This window comes from Pholcus phalangioides, unplaced genomic scaffold (genome assembly GCF_987345545.1).
Source record: "Pholcus phalangioides strain wild (caught in Gottingen) unplaced genomic scaffold, Ppha-v1.0 ptg000015l_1, whole genome shotgun sequence".
Lineage (NCBI taxonomy): Eukaryota > Metazoa > Arthropoda > Arachnida > Araneae > Pholcidae > Pholcus > Pholcus phalangioides.
This window is the reverse complement of record NW_028301608.1, coordinates 82,165,069-82,192,474: the sequence shown is the minus strand read 5'-3', so window position 1 is coordinate 82,192,474 and position 27,406 is coordinate 82,165,069. Positions and strand designations below refer to the sequence as shown.

Here is a 27,406-nt window from a genome sequence, read left to right as displayed (position 1 = left end):
CCCGAAAGGGAAAAAAGAAAAACATCGTCTCTCTCCCCTTCTGTTATCAGACTTCGGTCAAAAGCTGACTCCGCCCACTGAAGGTTGATTGACAGGACGGGGGGGGAAGAAAAATGTGTTATCAATGAAAGACTGTTGTACAGAACTAGTTGGGCTCGTCGATGCCGAAATAAGAGCGTTTTAAGAACCCGAGATATCTCGGGATTGCCAATGCAAAGGTTAAATGACCTGGGAATGTGCCACGGGCCATTCAAGTGATCTGAAACTGTGCCGTGAGTAACATAAGCGATGTGGAACTTCACTCGGGGCCGCTTAAATGCACTGTGCTGCAGATTCCCTTAACTAATCTGTAAATATGTCACGGATCACTTATTTAAGTGATCTGTGAATGTGTCGCCCCACACACACACACACACAGCTGCTTGAGTGACCTGGAGCTGTGTTGCAAGTGATTTGAGTGACGTTGAACTTCACGACAGGCCGCCTAAGTGCTCTGTAACTTTTCGCGGGTTACTCGAGTGATCTGTGACTATGTCGCGAATCACTTTAGTGATCTGAGAATGTGCCGCAATCCACTGAAGTTATGTGAAATTGCACCATAGGTCACTTAAGGGATCTGCAAATGTGCCGCGAGTGCCGCTTAAGTGCTCTGGAATTATGCCACCAGTCACTCAAGTGATATGTAAATATGCCGCTGGTTCTTCAAGTGATCTAGAACTGTTCAGTGGATCACTCAGGTTATTTGTGAATATATTCCTTAAAAGATCTGGAAATGTGCCGCTGGGCCACTTCAGTGATGTGGAACTGTATCGCACAAGTCATCTGTAAAAATGTGCAACTTAGTTCATTTTTACAAAATTTAGATTTGTAGCTTTTAATGGGAGGGGAGCCGATATGGATATGCGGATAGGTATATGCCTCGTAGGTGTGAACCTGATTTTTGATTTTTTTCACACTTCAATTTAGAAAGAGCCCGTAAGAAATATGAGCATGGTAGGGTCCCCCAACTATTTGTGGGCCCTCGTTATGCTGATTAATTTCGAATACGCATGCGTACCTGTCTGAGACGGAATCAAAACCAGTCGACATTTATACCACGTTAAAATCAATCTTTAGCCATTGCCTGGAATTTGATCGGATTCGATCTAGATTCACATATTTGCACGTGGCTACCTCAGGGGCTTCCAAAATTTGCACGTGCAGTCAGTCCTATGCCCAGGGGCGTCGAAAACATTTCAGAGCTATGTTGAGCTTCAACCACCTCACGAAGCTTTGGCAATAAATTTGGATTATCTCTATGTGGCGAATCTTTATTTGGTGATAAATTTGATCCTAACCTGGAATGCACGTTAGGAAAAGGAAGAAGGGCAGAAAATATAGATAGAGAAGAAAAGAATATAAAAGGAGAAACAGCATAATATAGAATAAAAGTAGGTGAGAGAGTATACAGTTGATTTCTCTTTCACCTTCATCCTAAGTGTGTTCTCTTTCCCTCTTACGTGTATACAATTTTTATGAGAGAAAAAAATCACTAAAACAGGAGTATAAAAAAAACGGGGTCGAACAAAAAACAGCCTCGGTTCATAGGGTTGCAATAAATCTTCGCGATGATGAGGAGAGAGGAAAGAAAACACAAAGAACTTGATTGAATTTATTCCATTGGCGTTTGGACGAAATATTTCGTCCGTGATCGTAAACGGGTTAAAAGGGAGATTTTCTGATATAAATTCCGTGGGTGTTCGGCAGCTAGAGACTACTTCATACATTACTACTATAATACTTTTACTAGAAACTCTCACTTCTTAACCGTACGTGCTGCACCTCGTACACATTCCTCTACAGAATTTCTAACGAATCGGTCCACGACGAAATGAATGTGTGTTCTGAATGTAAGTGTAGTGTGGTCCTAAAGTATTTACGTTATTGGAATTTTGCTTGTTTTGTGTTCTTGCTGGTGCTGCCATCAAGTTCCATATTTTGAGGTAAAGATGGTAAATGTGCTTGAATTTTCATGTTATGCCAGTGTCGTGTGGTAGGTCTGCCTGCTCTCTGCGGAGAGGCTTCTTTTAAGTGGAAGAAGTATTCCACGTCTCGAAGTTGGAAAACAGCAGGAAAGCAACTCCAACCGACCACAACTTTGGCGTCAATGGGGTTTGAACCGGGATTCTCACGAGAGTCTAGCACGATACTTGTGTGTATACAAGGTGTAACTAAACTGATGCTCAGAACTGTAAGGGGTGATGGAACTCGCCAAAACAAACAACTTTCACTATAAAATGTGGGTTTGGAAAGCAAGCGACGAGCCACAAGAGGGCGTTTAGGCAGTGAGTGAAACGTCTCATTTCGCAGAGCCCATCATTCAGCTGCTATCCGTCGCCGATGTGACGCCTGCATCACAGCTCCCTTTCTTTCTAACCGAGCACAACTCGGGTCTATTGCCATGGACAATTTACTACCTAGTGCGTCGTACCGAAAATATAAGTGTGCGTACCTAACGTCTGAGTGCGTATCTAGTTTTGTGTCTGATTTTCTAGTGCTGCCATCTATATTTCAGAAGTGAAGTGAGAAAAACAACTATCACTGTATAACAGCTGGCATATTAGAGCATTCGTTGTAAAGTTTTCAATTATAAACTCTTTTTATGCTTCATTTATTCGTCTTTACTGGCCCTCCATTTTTACAACGCAGGCGACCTCTCGCGGCTCGCCGCTTGCTTTCCGACCCCACATTGTAAGGTGAAAATTGTTTGTTTTGGCGAGTTAAGGCTATGACCCCTTACAGTTCTGACCATCAGCCGCTAGGGTGGTCGAGTGGTCGTAGTGACGGACTCGCATCGCGAAGACCCGGGTTCGAATCCCACAGTCGCCATAGTGGTGGTCGGCTGAAGTTCGTTTTCTGTGGTTCCCAACTTCAAGGCGCGAACGCGAGCCGTTCTCCCCTTTAAAAGTCTCGCCACAGAGAACAACAGACCTACAAACCGCACAAATGTAATTCAATCATACCACATCACTCACTTCCCTTCTGAAATATAGATGGCAGCACTGAAAAATCAAACACAACACTTCATATGCATTAGGTACACACACAGTTACACCTCCGGCACAACTCACTAGGTAGTAAATCGCTCATAAATGGCGATAGACCTGAGTTGTGCTCGGTTTGAAAGAAAGAAAAGTTCTGACCATCAATTTAGTTACACCCTGTATAGGCGTGGCCCGTACGTATTTATGTTGTCAGAGTTTTGTTTTGTGTGGTGCTGCCATCTGTCTTGCATATTTTGAAGTGCTAGAATTTTTTTATTTTTTTTTTACGTTGTTTTAGTATCATGTTGAATGTATAACTTCTCTTCTGAGGACAGACTTTTTCAAATAAGAGGAGACCGGGTATGAACTACTGCAACACCTCCGGCTCACCCAACGAACGCCACCTGCCCCACTCATGCTCTACTTTTTATCAATATGGCGTCAAGAAAAATTTCTCAGATTTCAAAAATCTTGCGGCTCTCAGGAAGGAACGCCTCACAATCTAGAGACCCATGAATCTGATCCTCACTCCAGACGAATCCCCTCCCACCCCTAACAAATTCAAACATCGAATGACAAAGAATTTTTATGCATGCAATTCCCTACTTTTTAGCGAAGTGTTTTTAGGCCAGGTATTTTGGTAGGCCCCCGGACTACTTTTTTAATGGGATCTTATTTTATTTTTTTAGTGGATTTATATAGACTTGAAAAAATTAAATTGTATTTGGTGGATTCTAAGGTTTTTCCAAACTAGAGCTGCCCCAGCCTCTTCCTTGAGGTGGTATATTGTATTGTAGTTCTGGTAATGTTTCAGAGATTCCTCTACGTAATGGTGGGTTCCCTAATTATTTTAGTTGAATTATTTCATGTATTCCGCAAACATAGAAAGAGAGATGCTGCTCCTGTCAGTGGGGTTGTCTTAACACATGGACCAAGACATAAGCATTAGTGGATACAAACTCCTCGACAGGAGGGGGGGGGGGGATGTCCACCTCCGCCGTCCCACCTATGCCAAGAACACTACTTTTCACTGAACGGGCAGGAGCTTTTGTCCCCCTTCGTATAACCCCCCCCCCCCCAGGACCGAAATTAGGTGAAGGAGCAGGCGGATCTCGTGCCCCGGGCGCTGGACCAGAGGGGGGGCCCAAATTTTATTCCCAAACCTCTCCTTCAACATTACAAGGGGGCGCAAAAATGCGCACTTGCCCCGGGTGACCAAGCATCTCGTTGCGGCCCCCCCCCCCCCCCCGCCAGTAAATGCCTGTCGGCATGGGCTGGTGACCTTTTCCCTCACAAAATCATAGGGAGCCTTGTGATAATTAGATTTGGTGTGGTATAGGTTTTTTAGAGTAAGTATTTATTTAAATTGGTAGGACTTTTCAGCACGATACGTACATAACACGGAAAATTATAAGGAAAATTTCTCATTTTTACTTCAAATTAAGGAAGACAGATGGCTGCACTGCCACAACATGAAATACTTATAATCCTGACAACATAAATACGTTAGATCCACGCATACACACTCACACAAACACGTTCCGGCATACAATCAATTCCCCAGATAAATCAAGGAAGGAAACAAGGGGAGAGGTTTCCCCCCCCCCAACTCCCCACATATTTTGTTCATGAGGTACATGTGTACGGTTGAGAAGTGGTAGACAGACATTTTCAGTCTAGTAAGGGCCCCCAGAACTTCCTTCTGGCCTAGAGCTCATTAGGCTGTTGAGACGGCCCAAGACATAAAAAACTTAATAATGCATCGAAAATTTGATAATAATGATCCTTCAGTTCCCTATGTTTATCATGTAAACCTGAGGCTCAATATATGGGTCGCGACCTAAACTTGGGCAGCATGTGGCTTCCGGAATCAGTCATTCAAATTCACTAGCAACCAAGGGCTCTTAAAGTAGGGTCCCTACCATAACTTGATTCGCAGGGGCTTCCGAGAAGGAGCTTACGAATCATTTCTTGGGCAGGAATTCTCGAGCTATAGGTCACAACCGAAACTTGATTCCCACGGGCTTCTGAAAAGTGTCGTGCGATTCCCCCTTACAACTATGGATATTTGAGCTGTTTGTCACGACCCAAACTTGATTCGCAGGGACTTCCAAGATGGGTCATACGAATCCACTTGCAGTGATGTTGTAAATGCACTTATTGCGTCATTAGTTTTTCTACTTTCGAAAAACAAACAGTCCCGTTGGTCACGAAGCTTCATTGACGCGGTTGGAAAAATGGTTAAGAACCCTCCCTCCCCCACGATGTAAACAAATTTCACATGGGTGCAACTCACCTTCGAAAGGAGCAGCGAAAGAATGCTCTTTCTTGAAGACGATGGATTCGCTGGTGGATGCGCACAAAATCAGAGCCAGCAATGATACGGCGGCAGAACTGCTGCTCCCCATGTTTCTGTTGTTATTCTTCTCGGGTTTTCCCAAGTCGAAGAGTTTCCGTCGTGTTCCGTCCGTCCGTTTTCCTCAGCGCAGAAATAGAGAAAGAAGAAAGGCAACACACCATCCAAGTCGAACAGAATCGGAAGAAAGGAGACAACACAGACGAAGATAGAGATGAGATATTAAAGGGAGTGGCTTCGACGACGATTCCACGTTGATATTCGCCATGTGTACTCAGCTGTACACCCTGCTAAGCTACGAACGCAAAAGAAGAAAAGCCCGTACACAGTAATCTACAGGTGTCGTGTTATACCCGCCGCTCAGCTTACCTACAACCGAAGGCGAGATTTTCCTCCGGCTAAACGTAATTAAATCTAGAGGCTATGAACATATTAAGAAAAAAAATGGGGTTTTTTTTCTTTCCCGCATATATATGTACACTACCTAGATACACGTTTCGTGTACATAACGTGCAGGTTTCACGGAAAAAATTTCCATCGAGGTGATGAAACTTGCCCGAGACAAGATCTCTCGAATTCGTAATAAAAAGCTGAAAGAAGTCCACGATGTGTGAGATATTGAAGAACGAAATGTGAAAGAAAGCGCCGTTACATAAAAAAGAGAAAACGTTTCCAGACCGGACCAGAATTAAATTTTTGAGTCTTTGCGAAAAAAAATGCCTGTGTAGACTGTCTGACGACTTACGGGCTGCAGGGAGAGGTCTGTGAAGAAAGATAGACGAGTCTGTGCATGTGTGTGTATATTTGTGTGAGGTACGTGCAGGTATGATTACGAAAAACGTGAAGCGCGATTATCAGGGGGTGCACAACCTTCGGCACGGGGGCCAAATGCGGCCCGTCAAGGTTTTCCATCCGGCCCACGAATGGTGTGTTCCGGTAAAAACGTATCAGTAGTAAAAGGCTCTCTGATCGTATTACCTTAAGGTACCGAAAATATGGGAAATTAGGGTTCAAACGCACCATTGCCAATTATCGCCAAAAAAACTGCAAAGGAAAAATAATGTTGCTAATTGTAGTTATAATAAGGAGCTAAAACTCCATGTCTTTGGGCTATGGGTTTTAGCTAAAACCTATAGCTTAAAGTTTTTAATTTTCTCTCGTTTGACGGGAAGGAAAGTTTTTAATTATAGCCAAAAAAAAATTTCAAAGTTGAGTGAAGTTGCCAACTATCGTTAAAATTACTGAAAAATCGCTAGTGGGGGGGGGGGGATGGTCTACTGCAACTCACTATTTTGGTTAACCCCTTAACTGCTGAATATGTTTCGGAAAAATGCATCAAAACTGGAAGTCTTCCCCCGTTTAATATCGTGCATTATATCAATAACTGCTTTTGGCAACAAATTTGGCCAAATCTCTATTTGACGAATTGACGATAATTGGTAACCTTGTACTAACCTAACCAAACTTTAGGAAAGGAAGAAAAATAATAGAGAAAAGAGAAAAACAATAAATAGAAAAAAAAGGAAGAAACAGTAATATATTACAGACAGGTAGATAATAGCGTATACCGGGGTTCTCAAACTGTGTGTTGCGGAGCGGTGACCCTGAAAAAGGTTTTTCGAAAATATTCTTTGTTAAACATCGATCTCTGGGGAGCCGGCGGAAGCTCACGGATGCGCATTAAATGGGGGGGGGGGGGAGGAAGGGGCACCGTAAGTAGAAAAAGTTTGAGAATCCCTGATAGATTTCTCTTTTACCCTTACCCTACGCGTGTTCTCTTTCACTCTTACAAGATACATTATAGCCCCCGTTCACATGTGCAATGAAACATCCCGGGAAGTTCCCGTTAACGGGGATTTTCGCTACAAACCATTCACATGAGGTTTAGTTTATGCCGGTAATCCTCCCCCCCCCTTCTTGCCAGAAGGCGTCACTGGTTACGTGGGTTTAACGGAAGTGGTTGATTCAAGATGGCTGATTGGCTGATGAAGGAGCTTACAGTAGTTTTCGCGCCGAAAATGATTATAGGAGAGAAGGTCGGTGTCGACCACCAATTCACCCCAAGAAAGATGGGGTTTTTTTTGTGATAACAGGGCTTATATGTGAGGGGGAAATCACTAACAGAAGTATAGAAAAAACAGACAGGAAAAAACACCTTTGGGGTTATAAGGTCACAATAAAACTTCGCGATAGCGAGGGGAAGAGGGAAAAAAACAGATATAAAAGGATTGAATTTATTCCAATGGCGTTAGAACGAAATATTTCGTCCGTAATCGCAAAGGGGGTTAAGGTGGAAAAAAATGCCAATTTTCATCGCTGCAAAAAAAAAAAAAAAAAAGAACCTGGAATCACAAACATTAAACTTTTCAGATTCCCGCACCCAGTTCAGTTGATACGAATAAGGGGGTTAAACTTATAATTCATTAAAAAATAATATGTTCAATAAAAATATGTGAAATGAAACGATTGATAATTATCATCATAATCGATTTCATTAAAAAACAGAAATCACAAATCTACAATTTTAGATCTATCGTCACCAAATTTTGCATATATACCAAATGGGACCCGACTTGAACGATAGGCTACTTTAAAATTTCGTCAGAGCAGGGCAAACGCCCCAAACGGGCAAAAAACTGTCCTGCAACAATGGTTTTTTGACCTCAACAATCACTTTCGGAACGTATACTTTGGTTATCGTGGTTCCCTAGCAATGCGTTTCAGACGTGTATATGCCTTTACAATGGTTTGTCACTTCTCTAATCCTGTTTAGTATTTGTATATATGTATAACAGTTTATGCCTTTATAATGGTTTGCCACATTTACTCTCAGTAATGAGACTTTTTGAATAGACGTCATAATCATCATCAGCATCGCTTTGAGGGTAAGGAAAAGGGTGATCCCCATAGAAACCAGTGTTAAAATTCTCTTAGATTTTGATACCGTCGTGAACACGACTCGGGGAAAACGTCAAAAAATTTAGACAAGTGTCAAAGAAACATTTATAGTTGTTGTGGGTGGAGTCAAATAGTGAAGTTGAATGAATGAAGTTGCAATGTGAATCTTTTTTCTTCCAAATATCAAAAAATGTTGAAAATAACTTTTTCTTTTGGTTGTTTTTGAATAATTCACCAGAAAAATAAATAAATAAAGCCAAGATTAAATATTAGCCACAGCCTAAAAACGCATTAAATAAGTAATAGAATTTATATTAATTAATTAATTACATGAAAAAAATGAATTTTCTAATATTAAAACATTATCCAAGGGGATGCGAGAAGGTAATTCGCATTGCATTGGGGGTGCAGGAAGAAAAAGGTTAAGAACCACTGGTCTACGTTAGACTCTAATATAAAATACCTCTTGATCAACGATAAATCCCTCTAAAGAGCCGTCTTCAGAGCACCATGGGCCAAGTGATTTTTTTTCTGAAGCCCTATAATAATACACGAAAAATTTCAACTATATCTCACTTTTGTGAGGACCCTCTTCTCTTGAGGCCCCCGGGCCGTGCCTGGGTAAGCCCAGTTAAGACGGCACTGTACCTCTATAACGATATTTTTTAAGAGATTCTGAAATTACTACAACGATATTTATTATATTTCGCGCAAAATCGTCTTGAATTTAATTTCTTTTACTCTTTTCGTCACTTGTTTTCATTCTTCCAATAACATCGGTGTTTTGCACCACATGACCACCGAAAATGTTTATAAAAAGCTGTTGATATTGTCTCTTTGTTGTAAGACACAATAGTGCGATATGGTAAACTTCTTTACAGGGGCAACGCATCTCAAATTAATTTGATTAACCAACTTGATTAGTTTTTCGCGCGCACCCTCAGTGACGTCACTTTTCCCAATTTTCACCACAGATGGTGCTACTGTTCTGACCAATAAAACCGGTCACAACAATTTTTTCCCAACTAAAACAAAAAATTCTGGGAATTTCGACGTTATTGGTCAATGGAAAAAAACCACAAAACACTCATGCATCTCCTGAAGAGATAAATGTTTCAAAGTTGGAAAAAAACAATTCCCAAGTAAAAAATAACAATTCCAGAAACCTGAAAAGAGCACAAACGGGCGAATTTTGTGAAACGTAGAAGAACGCTTGAAATGACATCAGGTCCTCCACATGACTCAGGTCCACATCTGACTGGTAACCCTAACCAGACGTGAAGTTTGTTTCTGTGTAATGTTTGTTAACGTGCTGTCATCTATTTTTCGAAGAACTTTCGAGAGACTACTGTACAGTAATTTTTGCAGATGCTAACAACCACTGAAATACCCTACCGCAAATTAAAATGCAACACCTTGAACATGTTGCGCTATATGTTTGAAATTTTTACTAGAAATGGGGTAAACGTAGATGAGTAAATGATCACAAAATTAAGAGAATGTGCTTTGTTTCATGTTTTACAGAGCGCTCATTCCGTAACAAATAGACAATAAAAAGTTGAAAATGAGTTGTATGATTGAATCAGTTTTTTTCGGGTTTTTTTTCTTCAATAGCTGTGATGTGTTGTTAAATTTTTTTTTTTAAATTCATGCAGTTCCACAAATACGCGAGTAGGGCATTGAAAGTTTGGATATTTCATATCTCAGCAGCACCAGTAAAAGCAGAGGCGGATCTATGGAGGGGGGTGATCACTTTCCCCCCCCCCAAGCGAAATGCGATAATTTATTAACTTTTCGGAACTTCTATATGATAATATTACAAAAAATTCAAGAAAACTTCAACTAAAAAACTTGTAAAACCGTTTTTTAGACTAAGTTTTTTCATCAAACTTTTTTTTCAAAAAAGGATGAAGAGAAAAAGGGGTCTACCAAGGAAAATATGAGACAAAATGCGGGACATATGACCACCAAATACAAATACAACGCCACAACAGGCAAAATGCCCAACGAGGTGGCTGGGAAAAAGACGGATCTCCTATATTTCCAAAAAAAATATAGCAACCCAATTAAAAATGCAATTAACAAAAATTATAATCAATATATACACATTATAAAATACTATACAATGCCCATAAAGAATATTATGGTTGTCTTATTCTAAGTATGGATAGCTTCTCGATTTACCCCAATATGTTTATCGTATTTCTTTTTAAACGTGTCAATTGTGTTACAGTTTACTACCCCCGGGTGAGACTGACTGAGCCCTCTGTGAAACATAAGGTTAAGCAGATTTCCTTTTGATTTTGTGATCATTTTTTTCATCTACATGTTTACTATCTCTGGTAAAAATTTCAAACATATAACACAACACGTTCAAGATGTTGCATTTTCCGGTAGCGTAGTTTTCATTAAACAAATTGTCCTTGCAAATGCCATAAAATCTTGCTTGATATGCATCAAAGAAACTTACTGGATATTAATGCTGAGGTGAACTTTGGGTAGAAAAGTTTGCTGTCTCCTCCTGGATGTGGACTCTGCAATACGGGCAAGTGCACTAACCAGTATGCCACAGAGACACAACTAATTCTTTCCTCATTATAAAATAGTATATCACTAATAGAAACATAATATTATCACAAAAATTAGAAACTTTGCCTGGTTCTAATTTATACAAAAATTGCCACGGTTTGAAGACAAATAAAATTCAATTGGTCGAATGGTCGGCGCATTTCTGCTCTTCAATGGAGAGCCGTCATCAGGACCTCATGGTCAGAATTCACACGAATGAGTCGTGGATCATGTTTAAGTCTGGTCGTCCAAAGAGTTCACCTTCGTATTTGTTGCATCCAAGTAGTCTTTGGATGCGAATTGGAGAGCCATCTGTTGCAAAGTGTTGAAAATTTTGCCTCGACTGAGGTTAATAAAGCCTGTCCAAGCTGAAACATAATAGCCTTCCTTCAACTCAGCAATAGGCTTTCAGGAGGCAACAGTAAAAAGGAAGATTTTTCTTTTTTCTCAGCAACTTGGCATTACAGCACAAGGGGACCTGGGTTCAATTCCTAGTGGAGACAACAAATATTTCATTCCAAAGTTCATCTCGGCATTAAAACCTAGAAAGTCTTTATTTCATGTACTGTAATGCTAAGTTGCTGAGAAAACATCTCTTTCTGGAGTGATTGGTGACAAATACGAAAACAGGCTTGTAGAACCTGTTGATGACTGTTTTAGAATGGACATACTCATGTGACAATTGCTTGTCTCTGAGAATTTAGCAAACACAGATTTTGATCATTATTCAAATGTGACCATGTGTGCGTACTATTTTTTTTTCTTTCCAATGTCTATGGCAGAATTCTGTCGAATAAGAAAGTGACATCATTCGGAAGGGTGTAGGTCTGCTAATAAGAAATGTGAATATTTTTATTGGCTCTTTTACAAAACTTTTAATGAACCCCTAAATTAGTTTTGAAATTTTAATGAATTCAATGCATTGTCTGCTTAGATATAGAAAAACAAATGGACGATAAGATACCATAATGAAAATACATGTTTTTTTTAAAAAATCTTGAAAGGAAATAGTACAAGAATCTTCAAAGAAGAATCTTTTCATGAAGAATGATCCAGGTTTAGGCAACAGTAGTACAAGGTGGACGAGAAATCCTAGGCACATTTTAAAAATGAATAACAAGTCAAGCAATTGGCATAAAAAGGTAGGGGTGTGTGTGGTTTGCACTTAAATACTTGCCATGGCCTAGATTTTTTTTCATCAATTTGAAGAAAATTATCAAATTTTACTCACAGGTGGTGCTGTAAAATGAAAAACTCAACATAACACAAACAGTGCATAATTAATGTTTATGATCATTTGTGTAACATAAAACTCTCACATTAGCACCCCTTTTTAGCTCAGGCTACATCTAAACGGGTGGAAGAGTGCTCATATTGAAGTATGATAGTTTTATGTAATGCAAATTGTCATAAACATTAATTACGCACTGTTTGTGCTGTATTTCATGTGTTATGTCAAGTTTTTCATTTTACAGTGCTACCTGAGTAAAAATGAAATTTTTTTTCCTTCAAATTTATCAAATAAAAAAAAACTTTAAGCCACGATAGGTATTTTAGTGCAACCACACCATCTTATGTCAATTGGTTGGTTTTATAAATTTTTAAAAAATGTCCACCCTGTATTAAAGATAAACAAAAGAATTTAAAAAAAATTACCATTTCAGTGCGCCCGTGATGAACTAGTAATTATCAGTGGTCCCAAATATCTCTCCAGATAAGCATGATTTATTTTGTACAATGATACAAGAGGATTCATTTCAGCAATCGATCAATGTATATGTAAATTCCACTGCAATTACTATAAAATTCTGGTAACACCTCAAACACGCACACACACAAAAAATTAAAGTAAATAATCATCACACCATTTTTATAATAATATTTAATGAAAAACTTCAAGGACAAATACTTCAGCTGAAAATTAAAACAGCTTTGGAAGGTGGCAGTTAATTTATGTAACACTGGGGAAAGACAACAAGAATGTTCTTAATCCAACTGGAATTCACCTTTTTGAACCAGTTTACCTATCACTTGATTAAGAGGTGTACCAATTCTCATGGAACCAAATTTGAAGAGCTCATCAGCAAAAGAATGATCCCCATCAATTATTTTCTGTGAAAGATTATAAATAATAGATGCAAATATAAATACTGTAAATATTATATATATTCAAGTTATAAAACATCAAAAAGGTAAACAAAAATATGACCACAGATAATAGAGGGCAGACTCCAGATTTGGTTTAAAAGAAAATTTGCCACTGAGGATCGACAAATCAAAAAATAATTTAAAAGCCAATTGACCAGATTCATGGTTTTTGGGCTAAGATTTTCTCAAGGAATCTATGCTATGTATGTACATTAAAAATATAACATAATCTACACTAAGCAGTTCTATTCTAACTTTTCTGAAATTAAAAAAAAACATGATCTTAAGCTAAAAGGAAAAAAAATCCAGTTTTAGAACACTCAGTGGAATGCAGCTGCACAATTAAATATTTTGTGTAAAAAAGAATTGGAGCTGGTCAACACTTATTTGCATCTGGGTTTGTTTCTGTTATTGCTATCAATCCATTTTCGTTATCAAACCCCCAGAGTCCTGATGTGATCACACTAAGTGGCATGCACTGTATATACCATCCCACTTATGCCAGACACATGAATGCGCAAATTTTTACTTTTTGGGTTTACCAGCAGGTCAGATAACTTATTTTGCAATCAAAGTTTTTCCAGAAGCGTCAATATGTATTCCCCTTTTGAAGAACATGTTACAAAACATTTTAGGAAATGGCATTCATAGAGAAGTGTGGGTAGAGTAAACTTCACACTAACATCATTTCCAAAGTTTTTGTAATTAGCACATTCATGTTTCTGGCATAAGGGAGAAGATATATTAATTGCGTGAATTCCTTTTTTTTTTTTTGTAATAAGAAAACAATGTGGCTTTACTTTATCTGTAAAAACATTTATAAAAATCTAAAGAAATCAGCCAAAATTATCTGTCCCACAAAAGGGTCCAGCAGTTATTTTCATAACAGGCTTCAAGTCATAACTGGGTCCAAGTAAAAATGGACCCGGTTAGCAATGAATGAATTCGCCATTTCACAAAAAGCAATTGGAAAAGACACAAAAGGAACTCATTCATGGGTTCCCTTCCCAGAAGAAGGAAAAAGTATTCCATTAGAGATAAATATAACTCTTGTTCTACTTTCACATGAAATATTTTACATTGAAACTGGTTCCATTTTCTGGGGAAAAAGCATTCAATATTTTCCAAAATATAACTGTTAATATAACTATTAAATTACGGAAAAATCGCCATTAAATAAGAATTTAATGATGGTTTGGATTTTGATATCAAATGCCACAAGTATCTTTAGAGATGAATATAACGAGAAATGTATGAGTGCAATAAACATTATGCCATAGGTGTAACACAACAATCCCCTTAAAACAAACTCATGTATTCCCATCGTTTCCATATTTTATCATTTAAAAAAATCCTTCCTGACATTATCTAGACCAGAGGTCTTCAGCGCATGGCCTGCGAGACAAATGTGACTCACCGATCATTTTAAGGAAATGACTAAAAAAACATTGACAGATGATTTTTTTAAAAATTGATTCTATGAAGCTTGTATTTCACCATTATTAACACTATGCATCTGATACAGTAGCGGAGCCATATTAACAAGTTGAGAGAGAGAAAATCCAATACACTTTTTGAGGCCCTTAATTTTATTATCTCTGGAGAGGGACAGGCATCTAAGAAAAGGAATATGTAATTACTTAATTTACAGAAATGCTTGAAACCTATTGATGAAAATAATAATTTCAAGATTACTGAAAGACATCATTTCAGAATTGAAAAAAGAAAGCATGATATTTTATATAAGAATTAATAACAAATAATTTCAGAATTGGAGACAGAAATATTTTCAGAATGTGAAAGGAAAATTTTCAGAATTAGCAACAAAAATAATTTCAGAATTGGTGGCAGAAACATATTTAGCATTACTGAAAGGAAGAATTGCAGAATTAGTCAAAGAAATTACTTCAAAAATTTATGAAAAAAATAATTTCAGAATTGAAAAAATTATTTCAGAATTGATGAAAAAATAATTTCAGAATTAGTTACAGAAATATTTTCATAATTAGTGACAAACAATTTCAGAATTGATGGAAGAAATGATGTCAGAATAAATAAAAATCAATCTCACACACATTCGGGTCCTTGTTTTTACTTGAGGTCATTATGGGCAATTTGATAAAACACCACTATACAAGTCCTTGTCGATATGGATTCCACCATACAATTTTGAATGCACAACTTAATGTAGTGGTCTGCGGGCATCATGGAAAGTTCAAATTTGGCCCGCAATGTCTAAAAGGGTGAAGACCCCTGATCTAGACCTTATCCAGGCCACATGCTTAAGGTTAACATTAACCTTAGTACTACATTGACCTTAACATTAACCTACTTCCTACGAGTTACTAAAATTGATAGAAAAGTATCAGATTCTTCATGTGAATGAGACAAAGCTAATACATCTCACCTTGTGAGTATCTTGCTGAACATGGGCCATGGCTCCATTGACACATGCTCGCTTCACATCAGAGCGCATTTTTTTTACATTTTTCACGTGGCTTGCTTCAAATGCAGGCTTATGCAATTCATTCGCAAAAATATCTTCAAACTGCAAAGAAGAGATAAATTAAATCTTTAATATTAGAAAAATATAATGCTCCAATCAAGAAATCTACTTATCCATTATTAACTATTTCTGATTATACAGCAAAAATCAGTTGTACAGCAGAAACAGATATAATGATGGCACAATTTTTTTCTCCATGACTTGGGGGAGGGGGGGGGGGAAATCAAATTTTATAAATGTTGCGGCTAATGTATGAAGTCTGGCCAGTCTCTTATGCACATCAGCCAGACTTCAAGCGCTGGCCACTTAATGAAAATCTTACATTTCAGGCATTGGCCATAACATACATATGGTAGCTTTTAATGATGACCACATCGAAGACCAATGGAGTCTGATCTCGCTCAATAATAACAAAAAAAACCCCTTTTTAAATAAAATACTAAAGCATAGAGTCCAGCTACAGACTTTTATCAACCTTCTCCAAAGAATCCATACCAAGCACTGCTAATGTCAGAATCAAAATTCTCCAAACTCTCTCATTTTTTGAGCACTCATATTTCAGGATCTATTTGCATATCTTTCTCCTTTCTTAAAACTGCTCTATAAATTCCCACTCTTAGTAAGATCCATATTTTAGCTAGGAGCTCATTATCAACGAAAATGCTAGTAAAAACCATCACTCACTAAATATGTTTTTAAGTAAAAAAAAATTGAATTTCAGAAATTAAATACCTATAGTAAGCATGAGTAGCAGTATATTGTTACAAATAACCATTAACCCCATGCATTCATTCCCATTCGAATGACAACAAAAGTATGAGAGACCTTTTTGTTAGACCATTTGATTGGCATACACCTCTTGCTTAAGGACATCTACTTATTGTAAAAATATTGAAAGAAATTCAAAAAGTTCTACAGTTGTTTTTGCATTTACTCGTTAAATCCAAGATATTGAGAAAAACTTGCTTGCTAAAATCAACAGGGTAAATGCAATTAACATGATACCAAAACAAAATACATTAAAAAAAATCCTATGAAAGATGTGTGACCGATTAATCTGAGATTGATCATGTGTCTCGGTTACTAGAGGCTGTTAAAATTCAGGTTTTACTGTGGCTCTAGGCAACAATATGGCCTTGCAAAGTAATAACTGGGATTACATAATACAGTGATACCTCGGCTAACGAAGCTGATTTGTTCCAGAATCCCATTTGTTAGCTGAAACAAGATTTCTCAGAGATTTCTATGAAAAATAATTTAATTTGTTGCAGATACTGCCCAAATTTTAAAGATAATTTTTTTGAAACTGCAGAGGAGCGCTATAAAAAATACGAAAACTGATTGAAATGAAGAGCTTCAAAATTGGATGAATGAGAATTTACAGGTAGATGAGATACTGAAAAGATCTTTTTATTTTACACTGTACATCCACCAACACCAGCTTCAGTCTTTTGAAGGTGGTGTTAACACAACCCAGTCAATTTCGTAGGTGTCCCCATCCATTTTTGATTTGGTCAGATCATTTCAGAGCTGATACATGCAGATGGAAAAGATAAACTCCTACAATGTCCAGACTGCTCAGTTTGATGCTGAGTCTTTCGCTGAAAAAATGTGTGCTCTGAAAACAAGGGCTTTTTTCAATGTATTTTCTACTACATAATAGTTCAATTTCACATGCAATAGTTCAAAACTTTCAGAAAAAATAGGTAAGGTAAGAAAAAAAGGTACATCTGGAAAAAATTCTGAGAAGGGCACGAGTTAATCAGGCTCAAGTGACAGTAATTCTGATGATCATCAGTGCTCACTACACATCTGTTTTATGTTAGCAAATACATCCATATCAACAAAAATATTTGTTAGCCTAATCCGCATTAATCAGCCAAGTCAGAAAAATCATGAAAAAAGCTTTGTTAGACAAAAAATTCACAAGTAAAGACATTCGTTAGCTGAGGTACCACTGTATTACGATATACATGTTCAAATGTTCAAACCTCAATTTATATAATTTGTTCAACTGTACCAGAGCAAAATAAATACACTCACATGCATTTGTAACACTTCCATTTTATTAACTCCTGACCATGTCTTGATATTGTCCACCACATACTTAAATTCCTCTTCAGTCATTGAAACACTAAATATAATCAGATAAATTTCATAGGTATTTATTATTAAAAAAAAAATCCATCAATGAATCATGGGGAAAGAAAAAGAATCACTTGAATCAATTTTGAAATAAAATACAAATTTAGAATTCAGGGTAATCCTAAACTTAAGACACTTTTTGCCCCAACTTTTTCAATTACATTTCAATCAAAAATTAATCACAGATTTTAGTAATTTATATTCTTGATATTCATTTAAGAATCCAAAAAAACTCTTCTCTAGCACAATATCCACATGACCTGCACATTTCAATTTCTCAATTACTATTTTTTTAGAAGACAATAACAAAATCAATACAAAACTAAACTTGAATGTAATACATTTAATTTATATACATGAATAATTTGAATTTAAAATATTAGTGCCCCGAAAAGATGACAGACAATTAGAAGTGATTTGCTCCAAAAACATTGTTTTTCCGAATTCAATCAAATTTTTTTGTTCATTTTACATTTTTTTTGGTTCTATACCAAAATTGGTCAAACCTCTTTAATGAGTCACTCTCAGGAGAGCAAAAATATGACTTAGTAAGCGGAGTGACTCGTTAAACGGAGTAAGCCATAGCTGTGTTAGTTCCTGCCTGAGAACAATTGGGACTTCCAAAAAGCGACCCGGTAAGCGGAGTGCCGTGTTAACTGGGTGACGCACTAATGAGGTTTGAATGTATATATAACATTTTTAAGCATTTAGAACAACTTTTTTACTGCAAACTAAACAATGTTTTTCCTCGAAGTTGTCTTTTCTTCCTACATGTGTGCTATAGATGGCAGTAGTTGTCCACTAAATGGTAGTTTGCAATGGTAATAATTGCAATTTTTCACATGCACAACCATAATGTAAAGCCTGTATGACGCACGTATGATCAGGCACCCACAGTATTTTGTAGCACATCTGAGCATCCCCCCATATTTATTCAGAAATCAAAATCCCCCATGTGAAGGTCAAGTCAAGCACCCACAGGTGTAAAACACTTCAGACAACTCTGATCAATACTATGTTTGCTGTAAATGATTAGCATTCAAAAATATTTGATTACAATTTAATTAATCAATTAAAAAAATTTTTGATTAAACAATATCTCTCACACATCAGCCAGATTTCATGCCCTGGTCACTTTGTGAAGAGCCTATACAGGGCGATTCATAAAAGATGGGGAAAACTTTAAGTGGTGATAGTACACACCAATACAAACAGTTGTCATCAAAGAATGCATGGTCTAAAATGAAATTCAAACAGCCGCTTCGCAAATGTTAAAACGGCATTCCTGTTGAAATTTATCAGGAGAAAAAGAACACAATGCATACAAATGTAACCTGGAGAAGAAGAAGAAATCGTATGCAAATCTGCGTCACAGTGAATGAAAGGTGCGGACTCAACATTATTAAAGTGCACCATTATCTCATTCGTTACAACTGTTAGAACAGTTGCACGTTGGAATAACTTCATAGGGCTGGTATCCGTGCCTTTTATTCACTGTGACACCGATTTGCATATGGTTTCTTCTTCTTCCCCTTCTTTGCATGCACTGTGTTCTCTTTCTCCTGATAAATTTTCAACAGCAGTGCTGTTTTAACATTTGTGGAGCGCCCATTTCGAAACGTGCTAGCGCATTTGCATTTCATGTTAGACCATGTATTCTTTGATGACAATTGTTTGTCCCATCTTTTCTGAATCACCCTGTATTTCAAACATTGGCCACAACATACATAGTTACCACATCCTACATAGTAGGATCTACATTTTAGCAAAGACCTCCTTATCAATGAAAATGCTAATGATAAGTGTCTCACTAAATTCTTTTTTCTTTTTTTTTTTCAGAAAATTAAGTACATAAGTAAAATTTGTAAATAAATTTGTAAAAAAATTATTTTTGAAAGATTTATAGATGACATGTAGATGCTATAGCAGCAAAATCAACACTTTTTCTACAAAAAATACAACCAAAACCCTCTTCCATTCCTTCATATTTCAACATTGGTGAATGAAATTATATGATGAAATTTTTTTTCTTAAAATAGTGAAAATTACATCTGCAGATTACAATCTGCTGCAAATTATGTGCAGGAAATAATGGTGGTAAACAATAATTTGAGAAGGGTTATAACACTTATTACCTTCATAGTGATAATTGATAATCTTAATTCAATTTGTAATTGCAAAGAGAAAATAGTACAAGATCTACCATTTAGAAACAAGAATATTTAATTAATACGCACCTGATAGCAAAAACACTTTTTATAGTTCAATATGCCACCAACTTATCAATTAAAATCGATTTTAGAAACTGCTTTCAACAGAATTTTAATGAATATGTTAGCAGTATATAGAAAAATTTCTGGAATGATTATAGTCAATTAGTCATCAGTCATTGTTATTATTATAGGAATTTTGAAAAGCCATATGGAATCAAAGTTCAGAATTTGATACAAAATACTGTGTTTGAATTGCAACACTATTAAAAGAAAAATAATTTTTGCACTAGCTTAAATAAAAAATCAAATTATTTAAGAGTAACATGTAATGAAACTGTCAGATTAAAAAATTTATCTTGCCTCAAATCAAGAGAAAATTGGAAGAAAAGATAATAAAAAAAAACTAACATAAAAGAGAAAAATACCCGATAACAATGACAGAGGGAAAACCAAAAAAAAGCAGCAATACTTACGCTTCTCCATCTTCTACATCCATTTCTGTGGAAAGAATGAAAAGATTATAACATTATGAACAAGTATGTATGGGACTAATTTAAATTCTTTTACATCAGTAAAAATGTACCCTTATGTTTGATTGGTTATCCATCGAACAGACTAATAAATAATATTACAACCAACTTTGAATATTAACTGAAAAAAAAATTATTCTATTATAAATTTGCTTTTACATTTTGCTGCAATGTACAAAAAAAAAACCTGAAACTTTTGCTGGGAATTTTTTGAAAAATGTCATTTGTTAAAACTCATTGCATTTTCATGCTTGCCAACATAAACCAAGCAAATTTTGTTTATTTAAAAAAATAGTGCTTCAACATATCTTATTCCCACAAAGCACAGAGTTTCACATTTTTCTAAAATGTGCCCTCAGCTAACTAAAAAAATGTCCAGTGGAAAAAAACTAAGTTTTCTGCACACAGAAAACTTTCTTTTTCCTCTTTTCTTAAAACCCTTTCCAAGATCATTTTGCAGCAGGACTGGACACATTCTGCCTGTGATGTATATATGCAGTGAAACCTGACGGACACTGTATGAGACGGCAATCTGTCTTAAACGGAACAAATGTGAATAATTAATGCTTTTTCAATCATAGGAAACCTCTTTAAAACAAAAACTGTCTAATGCTGAAATGAAGGGCACATTTAGTCTATTTGTAGATACAACATCTGCTAAAATGGAGACTTTTTGGCCAAGTGCAGTTTTTGTCCTTTGGATGGGAGGAAAGTTAAGTCATTCTGATCCCCTTTTTGTTAGGCGAACCCTCACTTCTTGCAAAAACGATGAATGGTTATTATCTTTCTGAACTGGTTCTGGGGGTCAGGCTTGAGAGGAAGATGATTTACGATTCAAAATTTAGTAAAAGCTTTCTTAGCATTTCATTTATGATGGAAATGGTGACTTTTGTTAGAAAATACTCCTATTTCTTCAAAAAACGTTTCATAATTTCGGAAGAGTGTAAAACGCGAGGAAGACTGATTTATTGTTCAAAATTCAGTAGTACTATGTTTTGGATACTGCAGAGATTTTCATTCAATGCAGAGATGGCCACCAGCCACTAGAAAAACGAGTATTGAATTTGAACACAAAAATGTAGAATCTTTCTTTTACAAACGTTATTGGTTGTTGATCTCATTGTCACTGTTTTTTCAAGAGGTATGCAATTTCTCAATTTTAATTTTAAATACAGTGAAACCTCACTACAACGATACTCTTTATAACAATATCCTTTACTACGCTTTTTATATTTTTCTCAAAATCACTTTGAATTTAATTTTAACTTTGTTACTTGTTTTCCTTCTTCTGAAGGCATTTGATAACATCAATATTTTGCACTAAAAATCACAGAAAGCTAAAGTTATTGGTATTGCTACTTTCTGTGCATGACAAGTACAATGCAGTAAACTCCTTTACAGGGGCAAAGCATCTTAGTGAAGTTTTATAGTAAATTAATCAATTACAATTTTTTGAGATGAATAAATACATAAAAGTGCATTTCTGATGGTATTAACAATGTTGATGTAGAAAAGATGACAACAACAGCATAAATTTAATCACACGTAAGAACAATTTTGCCTCTCGAGGTTTTACTGTATTAAAAAAAATTTCATTTTTGACAAAAGTAAGAGTTCATTCTATTGCTATTCAGGAGAACGTTTTATATTGAAGTTTAACTATTAGCGAATTAAATAAATTTCAAATGTGTAGTTATTTGAAACAGCAAACATGAAAAAATTCAAAATAATGATATGCATATCTCTGTTTAACATTCGTTGGTTTATAGAAATTAGGGGTTATGTTCTCAAAACTTAAGTTTTGTAAACGATAGAAATAAATCACTGCATATATTTTTATATGCAAATTCTATGAAACGGAAACCTGTCTAGAACGGAAAATAGTTTGCCTCCTAACCTTTCGATACAGGTTTCACTGTATATATTCATATTCTGCATTACAATCATACCATCATAAACCCATTTTAGAATATTCTTGTTTTTTAATGCCATTTACCTCAATTCGGAACAAAATTTCTTGTTAATTCGTCGTTATTATACATGATATACACACATTTCAAAAACACCTCAACAGAACATCTCGAACAGACTGACTAAACTGAATAAGTTGATATGAGCCATATGCTACGGCAGTGGTTCTTAAACTTTTGTCACCTGAAGCTTCCTTGCCCTTGCATCCCCAAAAATAGTCTAAGAAAGTATTGAACCGGCACACATCAATATCACCAACTGACCATGATGCCCCTAGGAGCCAAGATGCACACGCTAAGATATATACGATATAACATGTCACATAATGATAATTTGTTCCCCGGGATTCCCCCACTTAGAAAATGATCAGCAGCACCATTTTCACTGTTTTTATTTTTCTATCTTACCTTAAATCAGTGGTTCTCAAACTTTTGTCACCTGCGGCTCAATAGAATATGGTTTAGTAGATATTTTCACTTATAAAAGAACCATTTCAAAGCACAGATAGGCACAAAAATCTTCAGCTTGCCATAATGCCCGACAAAAGTTGGCAACACTTTAGAGAAACACTGTTACACGTTACACCTTGAGAAAAACAGCCTTAATGCATGATGAAATGTAAAGCTTCTATATTTAAAAACAAACAGCACAAAAAAATTATAGTCTATGCTCGTTATAGCGACCATTCCATTATAATGACCGGTAGGAAAATTTCTTCATAGAATGACTATGATATATATCAGTGTTTCCCAAAGTGAGCAATATCACCCACTGGTGGCTGAAAGAATAGTTGGGGGGAGGGGGGGGGAAAGGTAATAGAAGCTATGGATTTAACATAGGGTCCTATAGATTCACTTGAGCTGGGGGGTGATGAGAGGAAAAATTTTCTGATGAAGGGGCGATGGAATAAAAAGTTTGGGAAACTATGATATACATGTTTTACTTTCGATATAACGACCCTCCAAATATAATGCCCGTTTCGAAAGTACAGAGAGGGGTGTCATTATATCGAGCATCAACTGTATTTTGAATTTGAGAAATGGATAAAAGTTGGTATTTAAAAAAGCCACCATAGGAAATCTTGTTTGCTAATCAGCTAAGGCTACATTAAAGAGAAGTTTCCTCCTCAACAACAAAGAAAATTATTACAAAAAGTTTAAAATTTGAAGAAAAAAAAACTACAATAAAATTTCCTCTAACAGCTAAATTTTGTTCGAACCGAACACGTCTCATAGACCTAACATTACAAGAAACCTCTGAACAACGATTTCCAAATAACGGCCACTTTGGACATGGATTTGGGACAAAATACACATATTGCGATGAGAAAAATAATTTTTGAGCTGAGTTTTAAGAGAGTTTTCCCACTCCCCAAACTGTAGGGGAAAAAAGATTGTGTATGCTTTCTTTTCCTGGGTAGAAATGTTTGATAAGTATATTGAAGACAGTGGAGAGGAAAAAATTAAACCTGAGCACTGCAAGCCTGAATTTTTAGATGTCATAATAGCACTGTAGATCGACTAATCAATTATTATAAAATATAATCATATATTTTAATATAATCGATTATATAACTATCGTAATCAGTTACAAAATGGATTGTCATTTCACATGCTATGTACATAGATTGCAAAAATTTCAGTTGGTTTTTTTTTTTCAGAAATAAAACTATCACTCCAAATAATGGCCATATCCCAATAGTGGCAACATTTTTCGCGGCCCCATTAGTGGCTATTGTTGGGAGATTTTAATGTACTTAGATCACCTTCCGATGGATCCATTTCTTCTTCTACAATCATAGTTCCACGGCCGTGTTCCCTTTCAACACGTGTAGCATAATACTCTGCCCTATCAGATTGGCTGCTCCGCTTCTCTGCACAATTGCTTATAGACGTAAACACATCAGGCACATTTAGTTTCTGCAAGCATAGCAAACAAAATTAAGCATTAACAGTTACCAACATGCAAAGATATTTTTAAAAGGATTCTTCATATATCCTGTGTGACCACACAATCTTTTTCAATGCATGTGTTACTTAAGAGTGCATGTTATGCATAGTAATGGTTTATTCATACAAGTTTGAGAATTCCTTCCAGAAAGAAAGGAAAAAATATTTTCACTCTTGTTATACCATCAAGTTGAATTTGTATTTATTCTTTAAACTGCACAAATAATTGGAGATGTACCTCTTCATTTGTGCAGAGAAAATTTTCACCTTTCTTTCCCATATAAAGCAAATAGTCAATAAGCGAATAAGCAGTCTACTATGCTCATCACTTATGAACAATGGGAGCAGTTTAAAGTAATTAAATGAATACTTGCATTGTCTTGTCGTGCCTGATTTGAAAAGGTTTTTTTTACCATACCACATAAACAAAACGATGTAATGAAAATAAAACTTACCATATATGACATCCTGTGTTTCAAGCCTGTGACATGCCCAATAATACTAGACAGCTGACAGTCCGCGGGGCATAAAGAGCAATGATACACTGGATCTTGTTTCTTATCAAGACGCAATATTTCAGTAACATAGGTTAGACCTACAGATGTATAAAAACATAAATCTCATTTTAAAAAAATCTATACATATTGGGAGAAACTGAAAACATTGTGAAAAAAAATGGAACAAACTTTTTGTGGAGCTTGGCTCAAACACATAATTAAACACTGAAGTCCATATAGGAATCAAAGTTCACATTAAATTCCCAAGGCTCATAATATACAGTAAAACTTCTCTAAGATGGCCACTCAGTATTCAGCAAAAAAGTGGCTGTCTGCAGAGGTGACTGTCAAATAGAGGTTGTTATATGACAGGAAAAACACATTTCAGGGAGCATATCGAAACAACAGTTTTCAATGTTACAAAAAATAAATCTCATGCTCAATCTATTCACAATGCCAAAAAAACAGATACATACACAGTGAAACTTCGCTACAATTGCACTCAATATAGCAATAAATCCTACAATGGTATTTTTTCAAATCTTGTTTGTAATAACCATCTCTTGGAATAACCATATGTCTGCAATATCCTCTCAATACAACAATATCCTTTACTACATATGATAAACCCCATTGTAACAATATTTTTTAGAAGGATTTTGAAATTGCTATGTTTATAATTTTTATTTTTCACTGAAAATATTCTTTGGTACATTTTTACCTCATCTCAGTTTCAGTTCTTCCAAGGACGCCCAATAATATTGGTATTGGGCATCACCTAATCACAGAAAGTGTCCGGAATCACTACTTTTTGTGTGATACACCAAACTGTTTTATGATAAATCCCTAAATGGGGCAATACATATAACTGAATTTCTTTTTCAGCTAATCAATTAAAATATTTTGCATCAAATGAACCGTCAACAGAATACATTTTTTGGTGATACTAAGAACATCGATTTAGAAAAGTTAAAAACAGCAGCATAAATTTCATGACAAAATCCTAAAAGGTATTTACGCTTATTTATAAGGATCATAAAGTTATACAAAGAGAACTACCAGCTCTAAATGCATTGGGAAGAAAAAAAAATGCCCTAAAACTTGTATTTTTAAACTCTCAGCTATAAGGAAATGGCCGCGGACAGGTTGGCCACTGACCACATACAGAGGTGGCCACAGAATAGGGATAATAGGGTTTCATTATGTCGATGGAGCCTATTGTCCGTTCTGAGAAAAACAGGCCGCATAGGGAAGTTGGCCAGGGAATAGAAGTGGTCACCTAAGGAAGTTTCCCTGTATATTTAAAAAGAATAATCAATAGTATGAAAAATATTTGTTCACCTATAATTGGCTGTTTCTCTTTATCAATAGCTTGCTGAATCTTTGGCGGTTGTGTCAGCTGTTTAGTTGCCAGAACTTTATGTTCTGCAAAACAAAAAAAGATCAAATGCTATGGTATGAAAAGACAGGCACATAAACACAACCGATAATTCAACCATACACACGAGAGCAGCTCAAGATACGTTGGATGGGGATGAATTCATTTCCTTGAAACTCATCAATCTACTGCAGCAGTTCCCAATTAGGGGTGCCTGGACTCCCCGGGGTTCTCATCTTTTTTATTGCGGGGCCATGGCCTAATCGTAAAATTAGAAAAAAAATTAATGCTAAGTGGAAGAAAACTAAAAAATATAAATAAATTACAATGTTAAATTAATGTGCAAAAGTACTATTACAACATTGGTAGACTGCAGTAGTAATAGGGTTGATTTCACAAAAATTGTTCGTGTGCGGACATCTATAGTTAGGAATGTGAAACACTGTTTTAGTTCTTTTGCAGTCCAGTAGATGGTATTGCTATTGCATCACATTTACTAGTAGTGGATAGTATGTCTTTCATCATTCGAGAACATTCTCGCTTGTAGATGACTAGTTTTTGCTGCTATAAATGGGGGGACCATGGCAAACACCAGGATTTTCAGGGGGGGTTCACACACGACTAAAATTATTCGGGAACTGCTGAAACACTAAACAATAAATTTTAGTCTAGATCTATCCAAAACTATCTCGATCAAGTAATATTTATGTATTCGTAGGCAAAATTATACAGACTTGCACAATTACCATCAGTCCAACTATTAATGTAACTTTTGGGTGTTGCTGTATTAATATATTGCTTTACCAGATAGGTTTATTGCTCTTGTTTGAAATGCTCTTGTTTCATGTTCATTGCTTGTTTTAGTTTCAGTGTTTTACATGTAAAATTTTGTTTTTGTTCAGGCAAATTTCATTCTAAGCATGCAATAACTATGCAAGCCAAATAAAGTAAATATTATAAAATTTAAATATCAGTTAATTTTACCTACAAAAAAATATATGAATAACTATTGATATCACTGTTCAATGTGCTGAATTTGAAAATTCATTAGTGCTGCTCTATCTAAAAATCCATTTTAATTCTCAAACAAAGTCACTTACCACCTCCGACCCTTATTTCCTGAAAAGAAAAATATATATTTTTATTACACACACATATAAACATCATATCAAAAATCTTGTACCCATTTAACACATTGTGATGTGCAAGGAATGATCATAAATA

General features: G+C 36.0%; 2 protein-coding genes across 3 annotated transcripts in view; both read right to left on the bottom strand.

Moving 5' to 3' along the window:
- LOC149076822 (VIP36-like protein) overlaps positions 1-5,590 on the bottom strand; it is a 32,738-nt gene extending 27,148 nt beyond the window's left edge. The window contains exon 1 of one of the 2 annotated variants that reach the window (XM_089244520.1): positions 5,320-5,590. In XM_089244520.1, coding sequence (XP_089100646.1) covers positions 5,320-5,431 — 112 coding nt within the window. In that variant the 5' untranslated portion in view covers positions 5,432-5,590. The remainder of the gene's footprint in view (positions 1-5,319) is intronic. The other variant, XM_089244521.1, reaches the window with a different exon arrangement.
- Positions 5,591-12,709: 7,119 nt separating this feature from the next.
- LOC149076821 (uncharacterized) overlaps positions 12,710-27,406 on the bottom strand; it is a 32,489-nt gene continuing 17,792 nt past the window's right edge. Inside the window, exons 7-14 of the mRNA XM_089244519.1 lie at positions 27,283-27,301; positions 26,146-26,229; positions 24,763-24,902; positions 24,124-24,277; positions 20,331-20,355; positions 17,543-17,633; positions 15,401-15,541; positions 12,710-12,957 (exon numbers count right to left, since the gene is read on the bottom strand). Coding sequence (XP_089100645.1) covers positions 12,832-12,957; positions 15,401-15,541; positions 17,543-17,633; positions 20,331-20,355; positions 24,124-24,277; positions 24,763-24,902; positions 26,146-26,229; positions 27,283-27,301 — 780 coding nt within the window. The 3' untranslated portion in view covers positions 12,710-12,831. The remainder of the gene's footprint in view (positions 12,958-15,400; positions 15,542-17,542; positions 17,634-20,330; positions 20,356-24,123; positions 24,278-24,762; positions 24,903-26,145; positions 26,230-27,282; positions 27,302-27,406) is intronic.